Here is a 16066-nt window from a genome sequence, read left to right as displayed (position 1 = left end):
CGTCTCACGGTTGGATGCATCCACGCTTGCACAGCATGGGTAGTATAGTATATATTTTTTCAGAAGATGTGATTCTTGACATCACACAGGTCATAGGCTCGTAATTTTCCCCAATTAGACATTTCATATTGAGCATGTGAATTTTTGAGTTATGCCCAAAACAATATTTCACGAGGTCATGTTCACCTTGACCACTGAGCATCGAAGTCTAATCAGTTCATCATCTGTGAGACCACGTGGTCGTTTCTACCAAACTGAAAAAATTCCACGATTTCACGAGCAACGCAGAAAGTGATTCCACCGTTTCCAGGACATTTTGTTCAGTAGTCGAGTTATGGCCTAAAATGGTTTTGTAAGGTCATCATGACCTTTGACCTTTAAGCAACAAATTCCATTAAATTCACCCTTGAGTCCAAGTGGACGTTTGTGCCAAATGTGAAAAAATTCCATCAAAGTGTTGTTGAGATATTGGCTTCCCAATAATGGGGGCTGAAGCAACACACAGCTGTACAGACAACCCCGAAAACATAATGCCTCTGAAACATCCAATTTGGAGGTATAGGAATCATCCTCACCTCAAGTCAAAATGTAATGATACTATGTAGGTGAATATATTCTATTGTGTGTATTCTATGTGTTGGCAAACACTCTTCTGATAATACTTATATTTTTACCATGTGCTGGTAAAGTATTGGTATAATTTCCCCACCACTGCATCGAGACAGCTTGTATATATATTAAAATCCTACCAACACTGGAAAAGAGCCGCTCACTGACACTGCCTAAAGTCATCCTAGCGTTGCATTGGTGCTATATTGACCAAACTGGGTCAATTCTACCCCAGTGGTGTTTAGATGATTGAAATCAAAACCGAATGCAAAAGGAAGACCACCCACCCATAAGACAGGGACTTACTCTAGTTATCTGATTTTCTCATAATGTTATCTAAGGTTGTAAATAAACCTATTGATTCACTCACATACGCAATTTTCATCCATCTGCAAAAGGGAGTCAATATGCACCTTGCAGGGACATGATAAGGATGGATCATTTAAGCGTACATCTGCAATAGCGGGATTGTTCTTTTCTGAATGTATCTGGCGTTGCATGTGCTTGAGAATGGGGTACTAAGAGTGCTGCAATCGTTTAGTGTAGGCTGACCTGCGGCGTGACCTCATTTGAGATGTGAGGACATGAGTCAGAATCTTTGATCTTGTATTTTTAGTCTCTTTGTAGTCCACAACACAGTGTATGTATAAGCGGACCATTAAAGACAGACTACCCACCTAAGTGCATTTTAGAAGAGCTACTTATCTGGAGGTGTGACCTGCAGATAAGACAAAGGAATTATATGCACAATATCTTTTATGTCAGTGAGGCAAAGCGAAGCATTTCACTTCTTAAACCACACATGCAAATGCAATCTTTTTTTTGTATGAAATACACACAGGGTGCCCCACACTTATCTAAAACTTCATTCTAAAGCATTTCCATAACTTCATACTGAATTTTGATGACTTTTACCAAAGCGGTGCTGCAGTGAAACAACTTTTACAGATCCCTGTGACACTGAAAAAGTATTTTACTGCAGACTAGAACATGAAGAATGCTTTTTTTGCTCTCTCACTCTCTCTCTAACAGCGGGATTCAAATTTATGGGCAGAATGAGGGGATTGCAGAAGGGAGGCATTTTTAAGAGAGAAGCCACAGTCTTTATAGGAGACACTTAATTTTATCATTTTGCACTGGTTGCACCCTTGGCGACCCATTCAAAATATCTGGCTTCCCACTGGAGGGGTTATGACCCAGATTATTGAAAGTAATGCTGTAAAGAACTAAGCCACCAATGTGGACGCCTAATTGCATTACAATGGAGGAGATGGAGAGTGCAGCATCTATCTCACATGATAGGGTTCAGTGCCATCTAGTGTTGAGGTGATAATAAAACAGAGCTGCTCCGGCTCTGTGTAGAGGGTTTTGACTCATTACTTTATATCAGTCTCTTAGGAAAATTATTTTTTCATTAAGCCACTGAAGATACCAAAGGAACCTTAATAGTTTATACACATTTACGATAATTGCTCTGGAAGGAACAGGAGCAGTTCTGGATGATTTATGACCAAAGGCCATTAAAGTTACAGTTAGTCACATAATGTAAAACTAACAACATACATAAAATAACTGTTAACATAATACCCAGTGTGGATCTAAAAAAGATCATAGCTCATCCGTTTGTTTCATTCACCATTTTATCATCGTGGCTCATATTAAGGTGCACGGCCTCTTCAGAAGTCCTCATCTCCACAACAACACTCCTCCTGTGCTCCTCGTCCAGTTTCTTGTAGTTGAAGTAATGCATGATGAAGAGAAATATGCCAGGCGCCAGCATGAACACACCGCATGCGTAGTACATGTATTTGTAATCCCCAAAGGTATCGACCAGAGCTCCTGAAAGAGAAGATGCACACACCGTTGACCACCATTGTACATTTTGTTAGAGTCCACAACATTCACAAACCTGAGATCGGAGGTCCAAGAAGCACCGGCCCGCACTCGATGATGGTGACGAGTCCAACTGCTGTGGAGAAGCGATGAGCTCCGACGAGGTCCATGAGAACTTCAAAAAGCAGTGCAGAAAGCATCCCGAATGCCAAACCGAAGAAGACAGCATAGACGACGAGACCTGCATATCCAGATGCCAGCGGACACAGAAGGTGACATACTCCGTTGTACGTCACAGCAAAACTGAAGAAATATTGTATCCTTGGCCTAACCAACTTAGTGTTGCCAATAAGGCCAGTTATCGGTCTGATGAACATGTCCACCAGAGCAAAAATAGAGAGTAAGAGAGCTGCTGAGTATTCATCAATCCCTTGTTGTTTGGCATACAGAGCAAGAAAAACCACAGGAGCGAAAAAGCCAAAAAACAGAATCACGTTGCCAGCGAGATATATGAGAAAGCCCCTGTGTTTGAAAAGTGAGACGTCTATGAATTTGTGCACAAAGCTCCGACCCTTGCTCTCGTTTAGATTTTCTTCCTCCTGAACTGTGGCCGACTCTGTGCTTGTGTTCACGTCAGCAACAGCAGCTTCCTCTTCGGGTGCCCCATTACACTTTGGCAATTCATTGTTTGGCTTGTGCTGGACACGTTTGTTGACTGGTCGCATCAGAGCACCAGCTACACAGCAGTTCAAAACAATTGATCCCAGGATGAGGAAACTCCCTCTCCAGCCGAAGGAATCAAACAGAAACTGATTGAGGGGAGCCAGAGTGCATAGAATAACTGGACTTCCTGTCATGGCGAGTCCGTTTGCCAGTGGCCTTTTGACCTGGAAGTAAGTGCCTATGATCGTCAGGGCCGGCTGAAGGTTGAAGGCAAGACCGAAACCTGTTGACACAATAGAATGACACAGCACAGTTAACAGATTTCCCCTTTATTATATGTACGTGAAGTATATGAAGCGACAACAGAAAACTAATGAAGTTGCAACGTTGCTGAATTGCTTTTAGTGTTTAATATGGTCTAGGGAGGAATTAAGACAAAGTTGAGAAAAATATAAGTTCCATCTTCTGTCACCAGCTCCCCAGTTAATTTTCTGCTCATCGTTTTGTGTGGAAACAGACTCTCTTTTGGCTTTTAGCTGTTGTTTTTACAAAAGAGGGGCGTCATCTATGTATTGTTTTATGTTTTGACCTTCCTATACTAAAAAAATAAATAAATGTTGAATTGGTTAAATATCGTGCAAAATAAAATATTTTACATGGACAATTTGTTTTGTGTCAGTGATTAACCTTTTTACATCAAGTAACTGTTCCCACGGACACTTGTTTTCTGATCCAGTGTCACCACTAGATTAAGGATTAAGTGTAAAGTCTGAGAGGTTTGTTTGCTCACTGTTAGTACTATGAACACGTGGTCTTGCATGCAAAATGTGAATGTTTGGATTTCCAAAATGCATTCAGTTTCAAGAAATGAGGTCTAACGCAAGTGAGGTCTATGCAATGCTTTAATAGGAACGTTTGAACGGGCCACAAATAGCAGTGTTACTCGATTTCAATTTAAGCAACCACTTGACGTGTAATTTTAAAAAACAAAACTCCTCATAAGTTAGGACACAAGCACTGCATCCTCCATTCCAGGTTGGTCATAGCCAGGTAACGCAAAGCAAACATTATAACAGAACCAACTTTTGTAGAAAAAACTCCTTAATATCTAAATGACCTTGGGCAGTTTATAAATGTGAATAATTTTCACGGGTAGTTAACTGAATTATTGAGAATGACTAATGCCTTTAATTATTAATGAGAAAAAGAAAGCATAATTTACCTCCAATTACTCCAACACAGAGATACAGATGTATGATAGTGGTGCCAAACGAAGCAAGCACCATGCCGGAGGAAACCAAGAGCCCGCCAAGCATAACCACAGGTCTGCTGCCATACCGGTTCACTAGTATACTGCTGATGGGACCTGCACACAGAAGAAATAGATATATTTTACCTTTTTGGCAACTCTTTCTAGGGCAAATTAATTACAGCAGACTTAATTAGCTCTCGGGAAAGTCATGTAACATGCAGTTATTGTTTTTTTTTAATGCTTTTGTCACATTTTATTTTTTTTTTTTTTAAATGTTTGCCACTGACCTGCTGCATACATAGAAGCAAGCATGACTGAGGAAACCCAGGCAATCTCGCTGTAGGAGACTGAAAAATATTCCTGAATCTCCTTGAAATAGATTGTGAGGGACTTGGGAAAGGCGTAGGAGAAGCCTATGGAGATGAAAGCACCAAAGACGACGGCCCAGCCCCAGCCTCCATCTGGCGGGGTGTAGCCTAGATTGGTTGCTGCTGCAGGGGGCATGTTCAATCCGACGACTGAGAAGTGGGAACAGGTAAAGAAATAAATAAATTAAAAGACGTGAACATGAATAAACAGCTGCACATTTTCACAGAAATAGTCGCATTCCCATAATTTACGCTGTTCTACATACTTTACATATCGCAAGACCTCACCTCTGCTCAATCCTTGAAACAGTACGACCCAGACTATGGACTCTATCACTGTGCCAGACTGTCCTCCTCCAAAAAACACCCTCCTATAAGGCCGTTGATCTCGTCACGTGTGCTTACAGGTTAAATACAAGTGACCATACAAAACAGAGGAGTAACCCAGCTTAGGACATAGACCTCACTGGACGCCTCTGAGTAGAAAATCTGAATGAGAGTATGCAGATAAATATTTGTCTAAACACAAGCAACCATTTTTCTAACAGTTGTGTGTTCATGCTGAGGCCCTGTTCTGTGCTACTCTGGGTGTGACTTAAACCTTGTGTTGCAGTACACCTGGGTACATGTAATAGTATCAGACAGGTCTGTCTGTTTCTTATTCTTGTTCTTTGCTGGATTCTCAAGGAGTCACGTGACTTTCACCTGCAAAATATCTTGAAAAGCTGATAGAAACATGAAATTACATAAAGCAACCAACATAATATTGTATGACCACACCAAGATGCAAAACCTCTGAAATAGAATGCAAGACTGTGAAGATTAAGTGCAAATCTACCATAATACCATGTGGCATGCAAAGACTTGGTCTTGATTTCGATTAAATAAATCAGATCAGAATCAGCCTAATGTATAGTTCATCTGTAGTTCAGAAAATAATGATAGCAGCAATGATAGCATGAGAAGGAGTAAAGTAAAATGAAAGAAGAATAATAATAGTAATCTAAAAAAAACCTCAGGTCTTCTGTTAAAAAAAAATAAATAAAAAAAGTCAGAGTGGGACATCTCGCGTTATTCCTATCCCAGCACCACGCCTCCATCGCACATGCGCAGAACGCCTGACAGTCACTATTATAAACATTGAAGTTTAAACACGTTTTTTGTGTCATTTTACTATATGGACGCAAATACGTAAAGTGTTGTCTGCGCTGCAGCTGTGTAGTTTCTATGGGTAGTTTGTGATGAGCACTATTAACGGGTGACCTCTGCTTGTGTAACTCTCTAACTCAGACGCTTGTGTAACATGAATGTTGGCTAGTTGCTAACGCACACGGAGTCAGGAACCTGCTGCTCTTGTAGCTCTGTGGAGAGTTAGTCTTCTGTGAAAGCGGCGAGTTAACAGCTGCAGTTGACCTCCAGATGTTTTCTAAAGTGAGACTATGCTTCGCCGCGGGTTTGACCAAATTGCCCGGTTGTGTCAACCTGAGACCGGCGAGAAGACCGACCCGCGCCCTCCTCTGTAACCACCAGACCCGGACCTTCAGCTCCGAGTCTGCCGGTGTCCGGGTGAGCTTCATCTCACTTTCTGCTAAATTAATATTATTTTTGTTTATTTATTTCGTGTGTGCACATAATTATGTACTGTAATACTGAAAACTCGAAGCCCACTGTTATTGTTTACGAATGAATGATGCTGTTCAGAAACCAAACATCAGCCAGATGTAGTTTTTGTCTAAATAATAATCCATACAGCTGAGGAGTATGTAAATGTAAAGGAAAAGCTGTTACTCAGGTGTTGTAATTAAATACATTTTAGGTGTTTTCTGCCGCTTCTTAACATGTATTATTTATTTTTAGATTATTATACGTTTATAAAACATAGTGCTCCGTTATTAATTCCACTAAATTGTACAGAAATATTTTTGAAAAAAATTAACTCAACAAGTGAAAACATTATGTTAACATCCTAAACATAATAAACCTCACACAATTGCAGTGAACATGTGGTTAGATAAAAATGTGATTCCATAACAGTTGCTTTGAAAAAGCAGCAGAGTGAGATGTCACACATATCTCTGTCCCATAGGCTGTTTACATGTATTTGTTTTGAAATTGTTTTCCAAGTTAAATATTTAGTAAAAAGTAATAAAAATGCAGAGTTATCTATTTTTTCATTTACTAATATTTTCCAATATTTTTTGCACAATACAATAAAAAATAATATGTTACTAAATACTCTCAACTCTTTGCCCTACTCCTGCTAACTTTGAACTTCCTTCTGCAAATGAGTGAAAGAGGAAACTGAAGCCAGCACTGCTCTCACAGTCTGTTCTCTGCTCTGTTCTAGGTTCTGTACGATGGGCTCTGTCCTATATGTGTGACAGAGATCCGGTTCCTCCAGTTTCTGCAGAGAAAGCAGCCTGGCAACGTAAATTTTATCGACATCTCCCTGCCTGGCTATGATGGAGGGAAACACAAGGATGTCTCCTATGAGATGGCCATGGAGGAAATGCATGTGATTGACGAGAACGACAAGGTAAATTCTCCCCTGTTTTAACCGAGATGGAAATAGTCTGTGTGGAAATATGCAACTGATCCTAAATGAAGTCTCATGGTTCATATTGGCAGGTTCACCGTGGGGTCCCAGCGTTCGCTGTCATGTATGGCGCTGTGGGGCTGGGCTGGTTGGGTCGCTTTATGATGTGGTCGCCTGTGAGGCCATTTATGGACAAATCTTATGCCATCTTTGCCAGGAATCGCCTGAAGTGGACCGGACGTGGGGACGAGTGCACAACAGGACACTGTGAAAAGAAAAATAATTGACTCTTGAGGGCAGTTTAAAACTTACATAGCTCAAGAAGTGCTCCAAAAATAAAGCACGGTGAATCCACTTGTCCATTGTGAAGCTCACATGAAAAGCTTTATTTATGCTGCTAAATGGAAAAAATGTTAATTTAGTTGATTGATTGATGGAGAGATATGTGATGCATGGATCAAGAAAATACCTCTGCAACTAGCGATTTGAAACCGAAAGATCCATCAGTCTGCTGAAGAAGAGCTGGAAATTAACAGTTGAGTCTTATATTATGTTCACCTCACATTCAATATTTAAACAAAACCAAATAAAAAAGTGCTAAATATTACAAAAAAAAAAAGTCATTTCCGAGAATTCGGGTTTGTATTCTCATCCCCAGGTTCGCCCGGTGTTTCCTCTCACAAAAATGACAAAACAGTCCGACAAAAGAAATCCCAGCTACAGAAAAGGATCAGAAATGTGGCAGTGCAGAGAAAGAACCTTCCTGTGAAGGACAGAGTAATTGTGTATCCTATAAAGGCCTGTCATACTTTGGTAAATGTACAGTACTGAGATAAGTCTGAGAACCGCTGGAGCAAAATACAGTTAATTTCCTGTCATTCACAGTGTCTTAGATGGAGGTTCATTCAAAAGCAGATAAAGAACCAAGCTGCCAAGAAGCCGCCACTAGATGTCATTGTAAGTCTGAAATAATATCAGCTGCGAGCGAAGGGCTTCCTAAGGAGTGGAGTTTTAATGACAGCTGTGATGGATCAGGTCATTCAAAGTTCTTTATAATGTCAGAACAATAAAGTCCCCTGATGCTTGTTGGTTCAAATGTTTTGTTTTTGTTTTTTTTTCAAGGTGATGTCTGTTTTCTGGGGCGGAGAATGTCACATTAGGGTTTTCCTATACTAATCATGTCTCAAATACATGTGCTGGTCAACACACACCTGCCAGTTCATTAGGTACACTAGTCCTGCACTGTATCTTAGCTTCATGAAGGTTATGGTGGTACTAGTATTTGTATTTGTATTCGTAGTACAATTGTATTATTGTAACCGTATTGTTTTGCACCAACACACGTTTCTATTCTTTGTTTACTTGACTAGGCTAAATAACACAAACAATTTAGTGTTAGTTTTAATCCAGTTTAACAGTACCACTGCTGGTACCTAATGTTTCGACAAGTGAATGTACACAGTACGTGATCCGTGGCTGTAGGACACAAAACGTGCTCTGTTATAATGCGTAAAGCTGTTTTTGTGTTTGTTTCCTACAACAAATACAGACTGCTGGCTAATTATGGACAGTGTACATAAAATAAAATAAAAAAATAAATAAATAATTAAAAACTTTAGTATATATTGTCATTTCAATTACTCAACATCTAGCTAATAATTGCAGACATAAAACAAACCCTTACTTCACTGAAATTAGTTGTCTCTTGTTCACTTCCTGTTCACTGTAAAAAAGTTTCATATACAGCTCTTTTCCAAACTTTCAGTTCCTTGCCTTTGGCTAAAAAAATAAAAAATGTCTTCACTGCTTTTTGCTGTTTTATAAAGCATGACCACATTTGATCATACCAGTGAGCTACCACAGACTTGTTATTGTTTTGTATCACATGTACCTTGCAGCTGGGGCACAGTTTCTCAGAAACAAAGTGCTGGCAATGATTCACAGAGTTGTCTGTTTGGAGGGAGGTGTGTATTTGTGTATGTGTGTATTTGTGTACGTGATGTGCCGTGGGGTAAGAAGCAGCTCGCTGAGACCCTTAAGTTGTCTCCCCCTCCCTAATTTTAGACGTGTGCTTGTCAGCAGTGGCGGCACACGACCTTAAGCCTGTGTGGTCTCATTGATCATTGGCCAAGCCAGTCCACCCCCCACCCCCAACAGCTCAGCTCAACCAATGAGATTAAAGCCCTGCCCGTAGGAATGATTGAATCAAGTGTCTAAACACACACAGGTAGTTTGGTCTTAAGTGTTGTTCTGGACTTCAGAGAGCAGGAGTTTGGTGGCAGAGGAACTGTGAGGACTGAAGAACCTGTTTTTTTTTTTTTTGTGTGTGTGTGTTCAGGTAAATCTTTAGTGTATGCTTTCAGCATGTTCTGTCAAGGTTAGAAGAGCTACTCATGACCTTCCCCGGCTTAAGTTGAAAAACAACTACAGTCAAGGTATAGCTGGACTAATGCATGTAGCACGATGGCTGCCTTACTTTCTGTGACACCACCAGAGAACGTGAACTAATGTCGTATTAGTGAAGGACGTGAGCGTGATTTATTGAGGTCAAAACTGTCTGTGTTGTGAAAATGCATACGTAGATGTAGTGTTATTTACAGGCCGTGTGCACTTGTGTTTTCGCTCCGAGGTTTCACATTACATTCCAGAGGGGGCACGGTACTAGGAAACAGCTGACGAGAATGGCTATTGTGGAACATGATGTTTGTACACAGTCTGATCAGATGCAGCATTGGCAGTGTACCTCTTTAACAGACACGTGGCCGAGACACTGACAATACACGATGCATATTGTAAATGCAAGGCAATCCATTTGTTGGAATCATCAACGTGTTCAGAAATATTCATTCAGCCGCAGGTTTCAGATGATGTATTCTGATCACTTTAATGATTTTTGTAGTAAATAAAATAACTCCGCAGCTATTAGTAGGATCCCTGTGAACCACAGAATAATTTATGATAAAAGAGATCTCTTAATCAGACAGCATGGCAGTGTGGTGGTTGGCACTGAAACCTCACACCTATAAGGTTCCAGGTTCAAGTATGGGTTCAGGGTCTCCCTGTGTCTGTGTACTGTGTGCTCGTTAAGTGCATTGGTGATTCTAAATTGGCCGTAGGTGTGAGTGTAAATGGTTGTCTCTCTCTTTGTGTTGCCCTGTCATACACTTGGGTATACCCAAGGTCTGGCCCAATGACAGCTGGGCCAGGCTCTAGCATTTTTCGTGATGCACTATAGTATAGAAGTCCATATCTTCTGACATGGCTGTAGACTTTAACTCTTATTCTAATGTACTTATTTTGTGCACTTTTTTTCTAGCTTCCTGTTGAACATGTTACAACGTTCTAACTCAGCACAGTGACATTTGCACTTCAGCTGGCTGCCGCTCACCACGTCAGGTCAAACATGGGTCGCTACCTCAGCACCGACTTGTGCTCAGGCTCGAGGACCTACTGCAGAATAAAGTACACAATGAGCCTTCTCAGAAAGGACTGTCAGCTGGACTCGCACAGTCACTCACAGCTCTCACCTCCTCAAGGGCCAAGATTTGTGAGAAAGGCTACTTTAAAAAATGTGAAGCGCACAAGCGCTACCTCTTACTGCTTCGCCAAAGACTTCACTCAAGGAGCGAGACGTCCCCAGATTGTGCGTTTCTATTCATCTTCTAACAGAGATGGGTTTAAAGCCGAAACTCCAGTAGGGATTGTAAAGGAAGCTAAGAACAGTTTTCCTCTGAGTTCACTCGGAAGCCGTCTTGGTCAGTCATTTAATCTACTGTCCAGACACATTAACATGTATTTCAGGAGCAAGGATGTTGTCGCACTAACTGAGAATGCCAGCCTTGTTGTCACAACTCCAGATTATATTGGCAGGTCACAGAGGCGTAGTCAGACTCAAAGGGTGGCCCCGGAGCAAAATATATCTGAGAGCGAAGACATAACACATGCTCTTAAAGACAAAGGTGCTCAGGAGAACTCCGAAACAAGTCCCTTAACCCAGGACATGGCCATAAATCAACTATTTCACATCAGCTCTTTGGCTACGAGATTTGGCGAGAGCTACAGTTACGTTGCTCATCACATTAACTCTGTGTTTTCTCATACTTTTGCAAAGTTTCAAGAGCAAGAGACACCAAACGTGTCTTCTACTAGAGGAAAACTTAGGAGAAAGACAAGTAGAAAGTTTCAAAACGTGTCCTTTACAAATGATGCGCTCTCTCATATGAAATCAGGTGGTGAACAGGTGGCAGCGGAACCTGGCAATGTCTCCGATAGGTGGGAGGAGGGATACCTTCACTTTGCAAGGCACATCAATAAATACTTTGGTGCCAAAGTTTCAGATGAAGCTCAGAATAGAAGAGAACAAATGCCCGTGGAAAGGAACAGTGCTTTCAACAAACCCTTCCCAGCGCAATCTACCTCACAAACTCACAGTGCCGGGTCACATCTGAAGCAGGAGGAAGCCGTCATTCCTGAAACTAGAGGCCTTTTCCACAGCAGCAATAACACAACTAAGTTCGGTGAAAACTATTTCCAGATGTCCAGTCACATCAATCAGTACTTCAAAGGTCAAAGCGGACAGGATGAGGACACCAATAGAAATCTAAAGGATGCTGAATCCCAAGAGACCCCCGAGAGACCGTTAAGTGTGTCTTTAATGGACTGCCTTCGCCACCCGACAAGCGCCATTCCAGATTTTCTGGGCTCTTATCTGAATCTGGGCACGTCTCAGACGGGTAAACCCAAATCTGCCATGACTTCACCACAGACAATATTAAATAAAAAGGTGAGTTGACATTACATGTGAGTGCGTCTCTGGTGCATCATTGCTTCTCAAACCTTTCAACTAAGATTTGAAATGAAAAATAAACCTCATTTCTGGTCTCCTGCCGTCAGCTTGTCATGAGTCGCAGGCAAGCAGAGGAAGTGACACGTGGGTTACTGGGCAGTCTTGGACTGGCATCTTCTCCAGACGTTCTGACGGCCTGCGTGGAGGCCCTTAATGAGCACCTCATCCGCCACCCTTCATGCAAAGCTGTGATCTGGCAGGTGTGCTTTAAAATCAAACAATCATCATTTTACCGACATTTAACAAACTCATTAACGGTGACTTTTGTTTCCAGGAGAGAACTGCTGTCACGTTGTTGAGACAGAGACGAAAATACATACACGACGAGGGACTTCAAGCTGCCTTAAGAGAAACCTTGGCTCTGATTGGATACGTGGATGCAGTGAAAGGCCGCGGCATCAGAGTGCTCTCAATCGATGGTGGTGGCACAAGGTAACCCTAAGAAAACTGATTAATAATGAAGAGAGCTATAGATTATTAAGGTTAGGAAATTAGTGAAACATATCCATCATAAGTTCCCACTGCCCAAAGCAAAATATTCATCTGATCAAACAGCTGCGAGTGCGAAGAACATTTTTTAATCTCATTTTAACTAATAAGCAGAGATTTTTTTTAAATGGCAGAGGATTCACCAATTAACACGTTGAATATTTTCCTGACGATAAGTCAACTGGTTCACCTCAGCCCAAAAATAAATTAAAATGTGTCCTGTAACATTAATGACCAAGGCCCAGTGATAATTCAAGCAAATGTAAAAGAATTCATGATCATTTCATATTTTTGTCCTTTCAGAGGTGTGGTTCCTCTTCAGTTGTTAAAGCTACTGGAGGATGAGACCGGCAAAAAGGTCCACCAGCTGTTTGACTATATCTGTGGAGTGAGCACAGGTACCAGATAGCGACATGATTCTCACCTTCCTTACAGTCTGAAGTCAGAATTTCATCTCACTTCTCTGTGTCTGTTTATTAAAGGTGCCGTTCTGGCCTTCATGCTGGGTCTGGCCCGTTTTTCTCTGGAGGAGTGCGCCGACATGTATCGTCGATTTGGTTCTGAAGTCTTCCGGCAGAACCCGCTGGTTGGCACCATGAAGATGGGCTGGAGTCATTCTTACTACAACACTGAGACCTGGGAGACAATACTACGGTATGCACCGAACAGATTCTAACTGTGAAATGAGTAGATTTTTAATGAGGCCACTCTGAACATATTTTCCATCCAATGTAGAGAGACGCTGGGCAATAGAGTGCTCATTAAAACAGCCAGAGACGAGCTGAGTCCCAAGGTAAGAACGCTGCACTCTACCACAGAAACCAATTTTTTTGATCCCCTCGCTATTTCCAGACTACACCAATCTTAGTTTCAAGCAGACAAATTTAAGTCGGCACAGGTTTAACAGTAATTTGTGTTGCAGGTTTCAGCTGTCAGCGCAGTGGTTAACTGGGGTACGAGTCCTAAGGCCTTCGTCTTCCGCAACTATAATCACAAACCAGGCTGTCTCAGCCGCTACGCAGGGGCCTCAGGCTACCCGATGTGGCAGGCAGTGCGGGCATCTTCTGCTGCCCCAGGATACTTCCAGGAGTTCACCTTACAAAGTGACATTCATCAGGTTGGAAACTACAGCTTTGAATTTTTCAGTAGAATAATTAAAACTGTCACTACAGACACTGTTTAGTTATTTAAGGCAGCTATAAATAGTATCTTTATCATAGCAACCATCAAATGTGACAGTACATAGGGTGGACATACACATAAGTATGACATGCATGCAATGATGATATGCTTCAATCAATCAATCAAACCTTATTTATAGCGCACTTTTCATACCAAGGATGCATCCCAAAGGGCAATAGACCAAGAGACCACACACACATGCGCATGTGTACACACACAGACATGAACGTTTTAAAAACACTGAGGAATTTAAGTGCAGTGAGGAAACGCTATCCCAACCTCACCACTGTGAACTTGGGAACCACTAGAGACATAAAAATAACTATAATAAAACTATAAATGCAATCAAAATTTATACTAAAAATAATAATTATTAAAATAATGAAATAAGTTAGAAGTCAGACTAAAAAGATAAAACATTAAATAAATAAGTACATAAAATAAAATAAACAGGCTAAAAGGTAATTATAAAAAAATCAGTTAAAAATAACTGCAAATAACGATAATGTATATATATATACACACACCTACATATAAAATTATAAATAAATAAAAAAAAATCAATAAATAACCAAACTAAAAGGAAAATAAATTCAGTTGAAGCAAAACTAAGTTCTTTAATTTGCTTTTAAAAATGTCTCGGTTAGTCTACAAGGGTTTGGACCCCTCCTTCCGTTATGAATAAATGAAATTGAACTGAATTATAAAAGACTGTCAGCAGCGTGCAGCACCCAGGGAACAGTTTGGGGGTTAAATGTTTTGGTTAAGGGAACATTAATCATGCAAGTTGAGGTGGAATTCCCTCATTACCTCCCCTCCATCTTCAGCTTTCTTCTGCTCTAGTGAACCTAACATCCTCGTGCTGTGCCTCTTTGTAGGATGGAGGAATTATCCTCAACAACCCCTGTGCCTTGGCAGTCCACGAGAGCCGTTTGCTGTGGCCCAACCAACACTTCCAATGTGTGCTCTCCCTTGGCACCGGTCGCTATGACAACGCTAAGAGGGGACCCGCCACCTCCACGAGCCTGAGGGCCAAAATCAGCAACTTGATCTGCAGCGCTACGGACACCGAAGGGGTCCACACCCTTTTAGACGACCTGCTGGCCCCGAACGTCTACTTCCGCTTCAACCCCATGCTGAGTGCTGTGGTGTCCCTTGATGAGAACCGACCAGGGGCCCTGGACCAGCTTCAGAGAGACACTCAGAACTACTTGGAGAGAAACCGGCTCAAACTGGCCAGATTGTGTTTGGTGCTCGGGGCAGAGCGCTCATCTCTTAGCAGAACTAAGGACTGGATGAGTGAGAGGGCTTGGGAGATGAAACAGAGACTGATGTGATGACAGCGTATTTGAGGGTGGAGGGTGACGCCGTGAGATTTTGGGCACTGGCGAAGGAGAGGAGATGATGAGAAGAAGAGAATGCTGGAGACGTGGATGAGATGGCGAACGGACTGTGATGGGCTCGATCTGCTGCTGAAATTAAAGCCGCAAAGTAAACTACATAGTGTATCTGAGATTGGTTATATGCTGACTAGCAACATGCATCATATCAACTGTTGTGAAAGTCAGTATAAGGTGACTTCCCTTGCTGCACCATCTGTGCCGCACCACACAGATCAAATTTTTGATGGATTTTGTCCATTGCCTCATTCTGTTTCTCAAAGACACAAACACACAACTTCGTTAAATAAGCACTTGGATGCACTTTATCAAAAAAGCTTTGTGTGCACATGTGACATCATCAATATATATTTATTACTGTAGTTGAGAATGAACAAAGGCCTCCACATGTGGCGCCAGAAGGCCCCTGTTCATTCTCTGATGAGTCTCAACTGGTTTGGAGGCACAAAGTAGACGTAGACAATACCTGATCAGTTTATATTTATTATTTTATTTGAGAATGTACATGTCCGTATCATGGACGGTAATATAAGCTATAATTTATGTTTTCCTGTGACAGTGATGTATATTATTGTGCGTCTGGGCATTTTATTGGTTGTAAAAATAAAATAATATTTATGACAACACCTTCGTCTTCATCTTTCCATGAAAGTATAAAATGCTAATTTATCTTCAACTCCAGAAATAAATCGCTAGTCTTTATGAGTTTATAATTGAAGGAGAAGCCATTCAGCCACTTGAATGGGACGGGTTAAATCCCCCCCTCCCCCATGTGTCTGGAAGCTGTGCCCTCCCTGTCCACAATGGACTGACTTTGTTCCAAACAGAAACGCTTTGTGCGAGAGAGAGTGTGTGTTCGTGCCAGCCAGAGTGAAGATACAGGGTCAG

At 41.5% G+C, this 16066-nt stretch overlaps 3 protein-coding genes across 5 annotated transcripts; 2 read left to right on the top strand and 1 right to left on the bottom strand.

Moving 5' to 3' along the window:
* Nucleotides 1-1347: 1347 nt before the first annotated feature.
* Nucleotides 1348-5084, bottom strand: slc16a7 (solute carrier family 16 member 7). The gene is made up of 5 exons (XM_047577866.1): nt 5014-5084; nt 4645-4875; nt 4328-4471; nt 2519-3388; nt 1348-2448 (listed from the first exon to the last, which is right to left on the bottom strand). Exons 2-5 carry the CDS (start codon nt 4859-4861, stop codon nt 2225-2227), a joined length of 1455 nt encoding a protein of 484 aa, XP_047433822.1. The 5' UTR covers nt 4862-4875; nt 5014-5084; the 3' UTR covers nt 1348-2224.
* Nucleotides 5085-5676: 592 nt separating this feature from the next.
* On the top strand, nt 5677-8357 carry LOC125024277 (uncharacterized protein At5g50100, chloroplastic-like). Its single transcript, XM_047612061.1, has 3 exons — nt 5677-6291; nt 7073-7261; nt 7354-8357. Exons 1-3 carry the CDS (start codon nt 6145-6147, stop codon nt 7546-7548), a joined length of 531 nt encoding a protein of 176 aa, XP_047468017.1. The 5' UTR covers nt 5677-6144; the 3' UTR covers nt 7549-8357.
* Nucleotides 8358-9454: 1097 nt separating this feature from the next.
* Nucleotides 9455-15802, top strand: LOC125024261 (calcium-independent phospholipase A2-gamma-like). Of its 3 annotated transcripts, XM_047612040.1 has the most exons (10): nt 9455-9599; nt 10578-10904; nt 11491-12044; nt 12155-12307; nt 12382-12539; nt 12900-12994; nt 13079-13250; nt 13332-13389; nt 13519-13713; nt 14657-15802. In XM_047612040.1, the coding sequence occupies exons 3-10, from the start codon at nt 11625-11627 to the stop codon at nt 15113-15115; spliced, it is 1710 nt and encodes a 569-aa protein (XP_047467996.1). In that variant the 5' UTR covers nt 9455-9599; nt 10578-10904; nt 11491-11624; the 3' UTR covers nt 15116-15802. The 3 variants fall into 3 exon arrangements, with proteins under 3 accessions (XP_047467996.1, XP_047467987.1, XP_047468006.1); XM_047612031.1 differs by having other exon boundaries at nt 10578-12044; XM_047612050.1 differs by lacking the exon at nt 10578-10904 and having other exon boundaries at nt 9500-9599.
* Nucleotides 15803-16066: the final 264 nt, after the last annotated feature.

The sequence above is a fragment of the Mugil cephalus genome, chromosome 1 (genome assembly GCF_022458985.1).
Source record: "Mugil cephalus isolate CIBA_MC_2020 chromosome 1, CIBA_Mcephalus_1.1, whole genome shotgun sequence".
Lineage (NCBI taxonomy): Eukaryota > Metazoa > Chordata > Actinopteri > Mugiliformes > Mugilidae > Mugil > Mugil cephalus.
The sequence above is the reverse complement of the archived record's forward strand: the minus strand, read 5'-3'. Positions and strand labels throughout refer to the sequence as shown.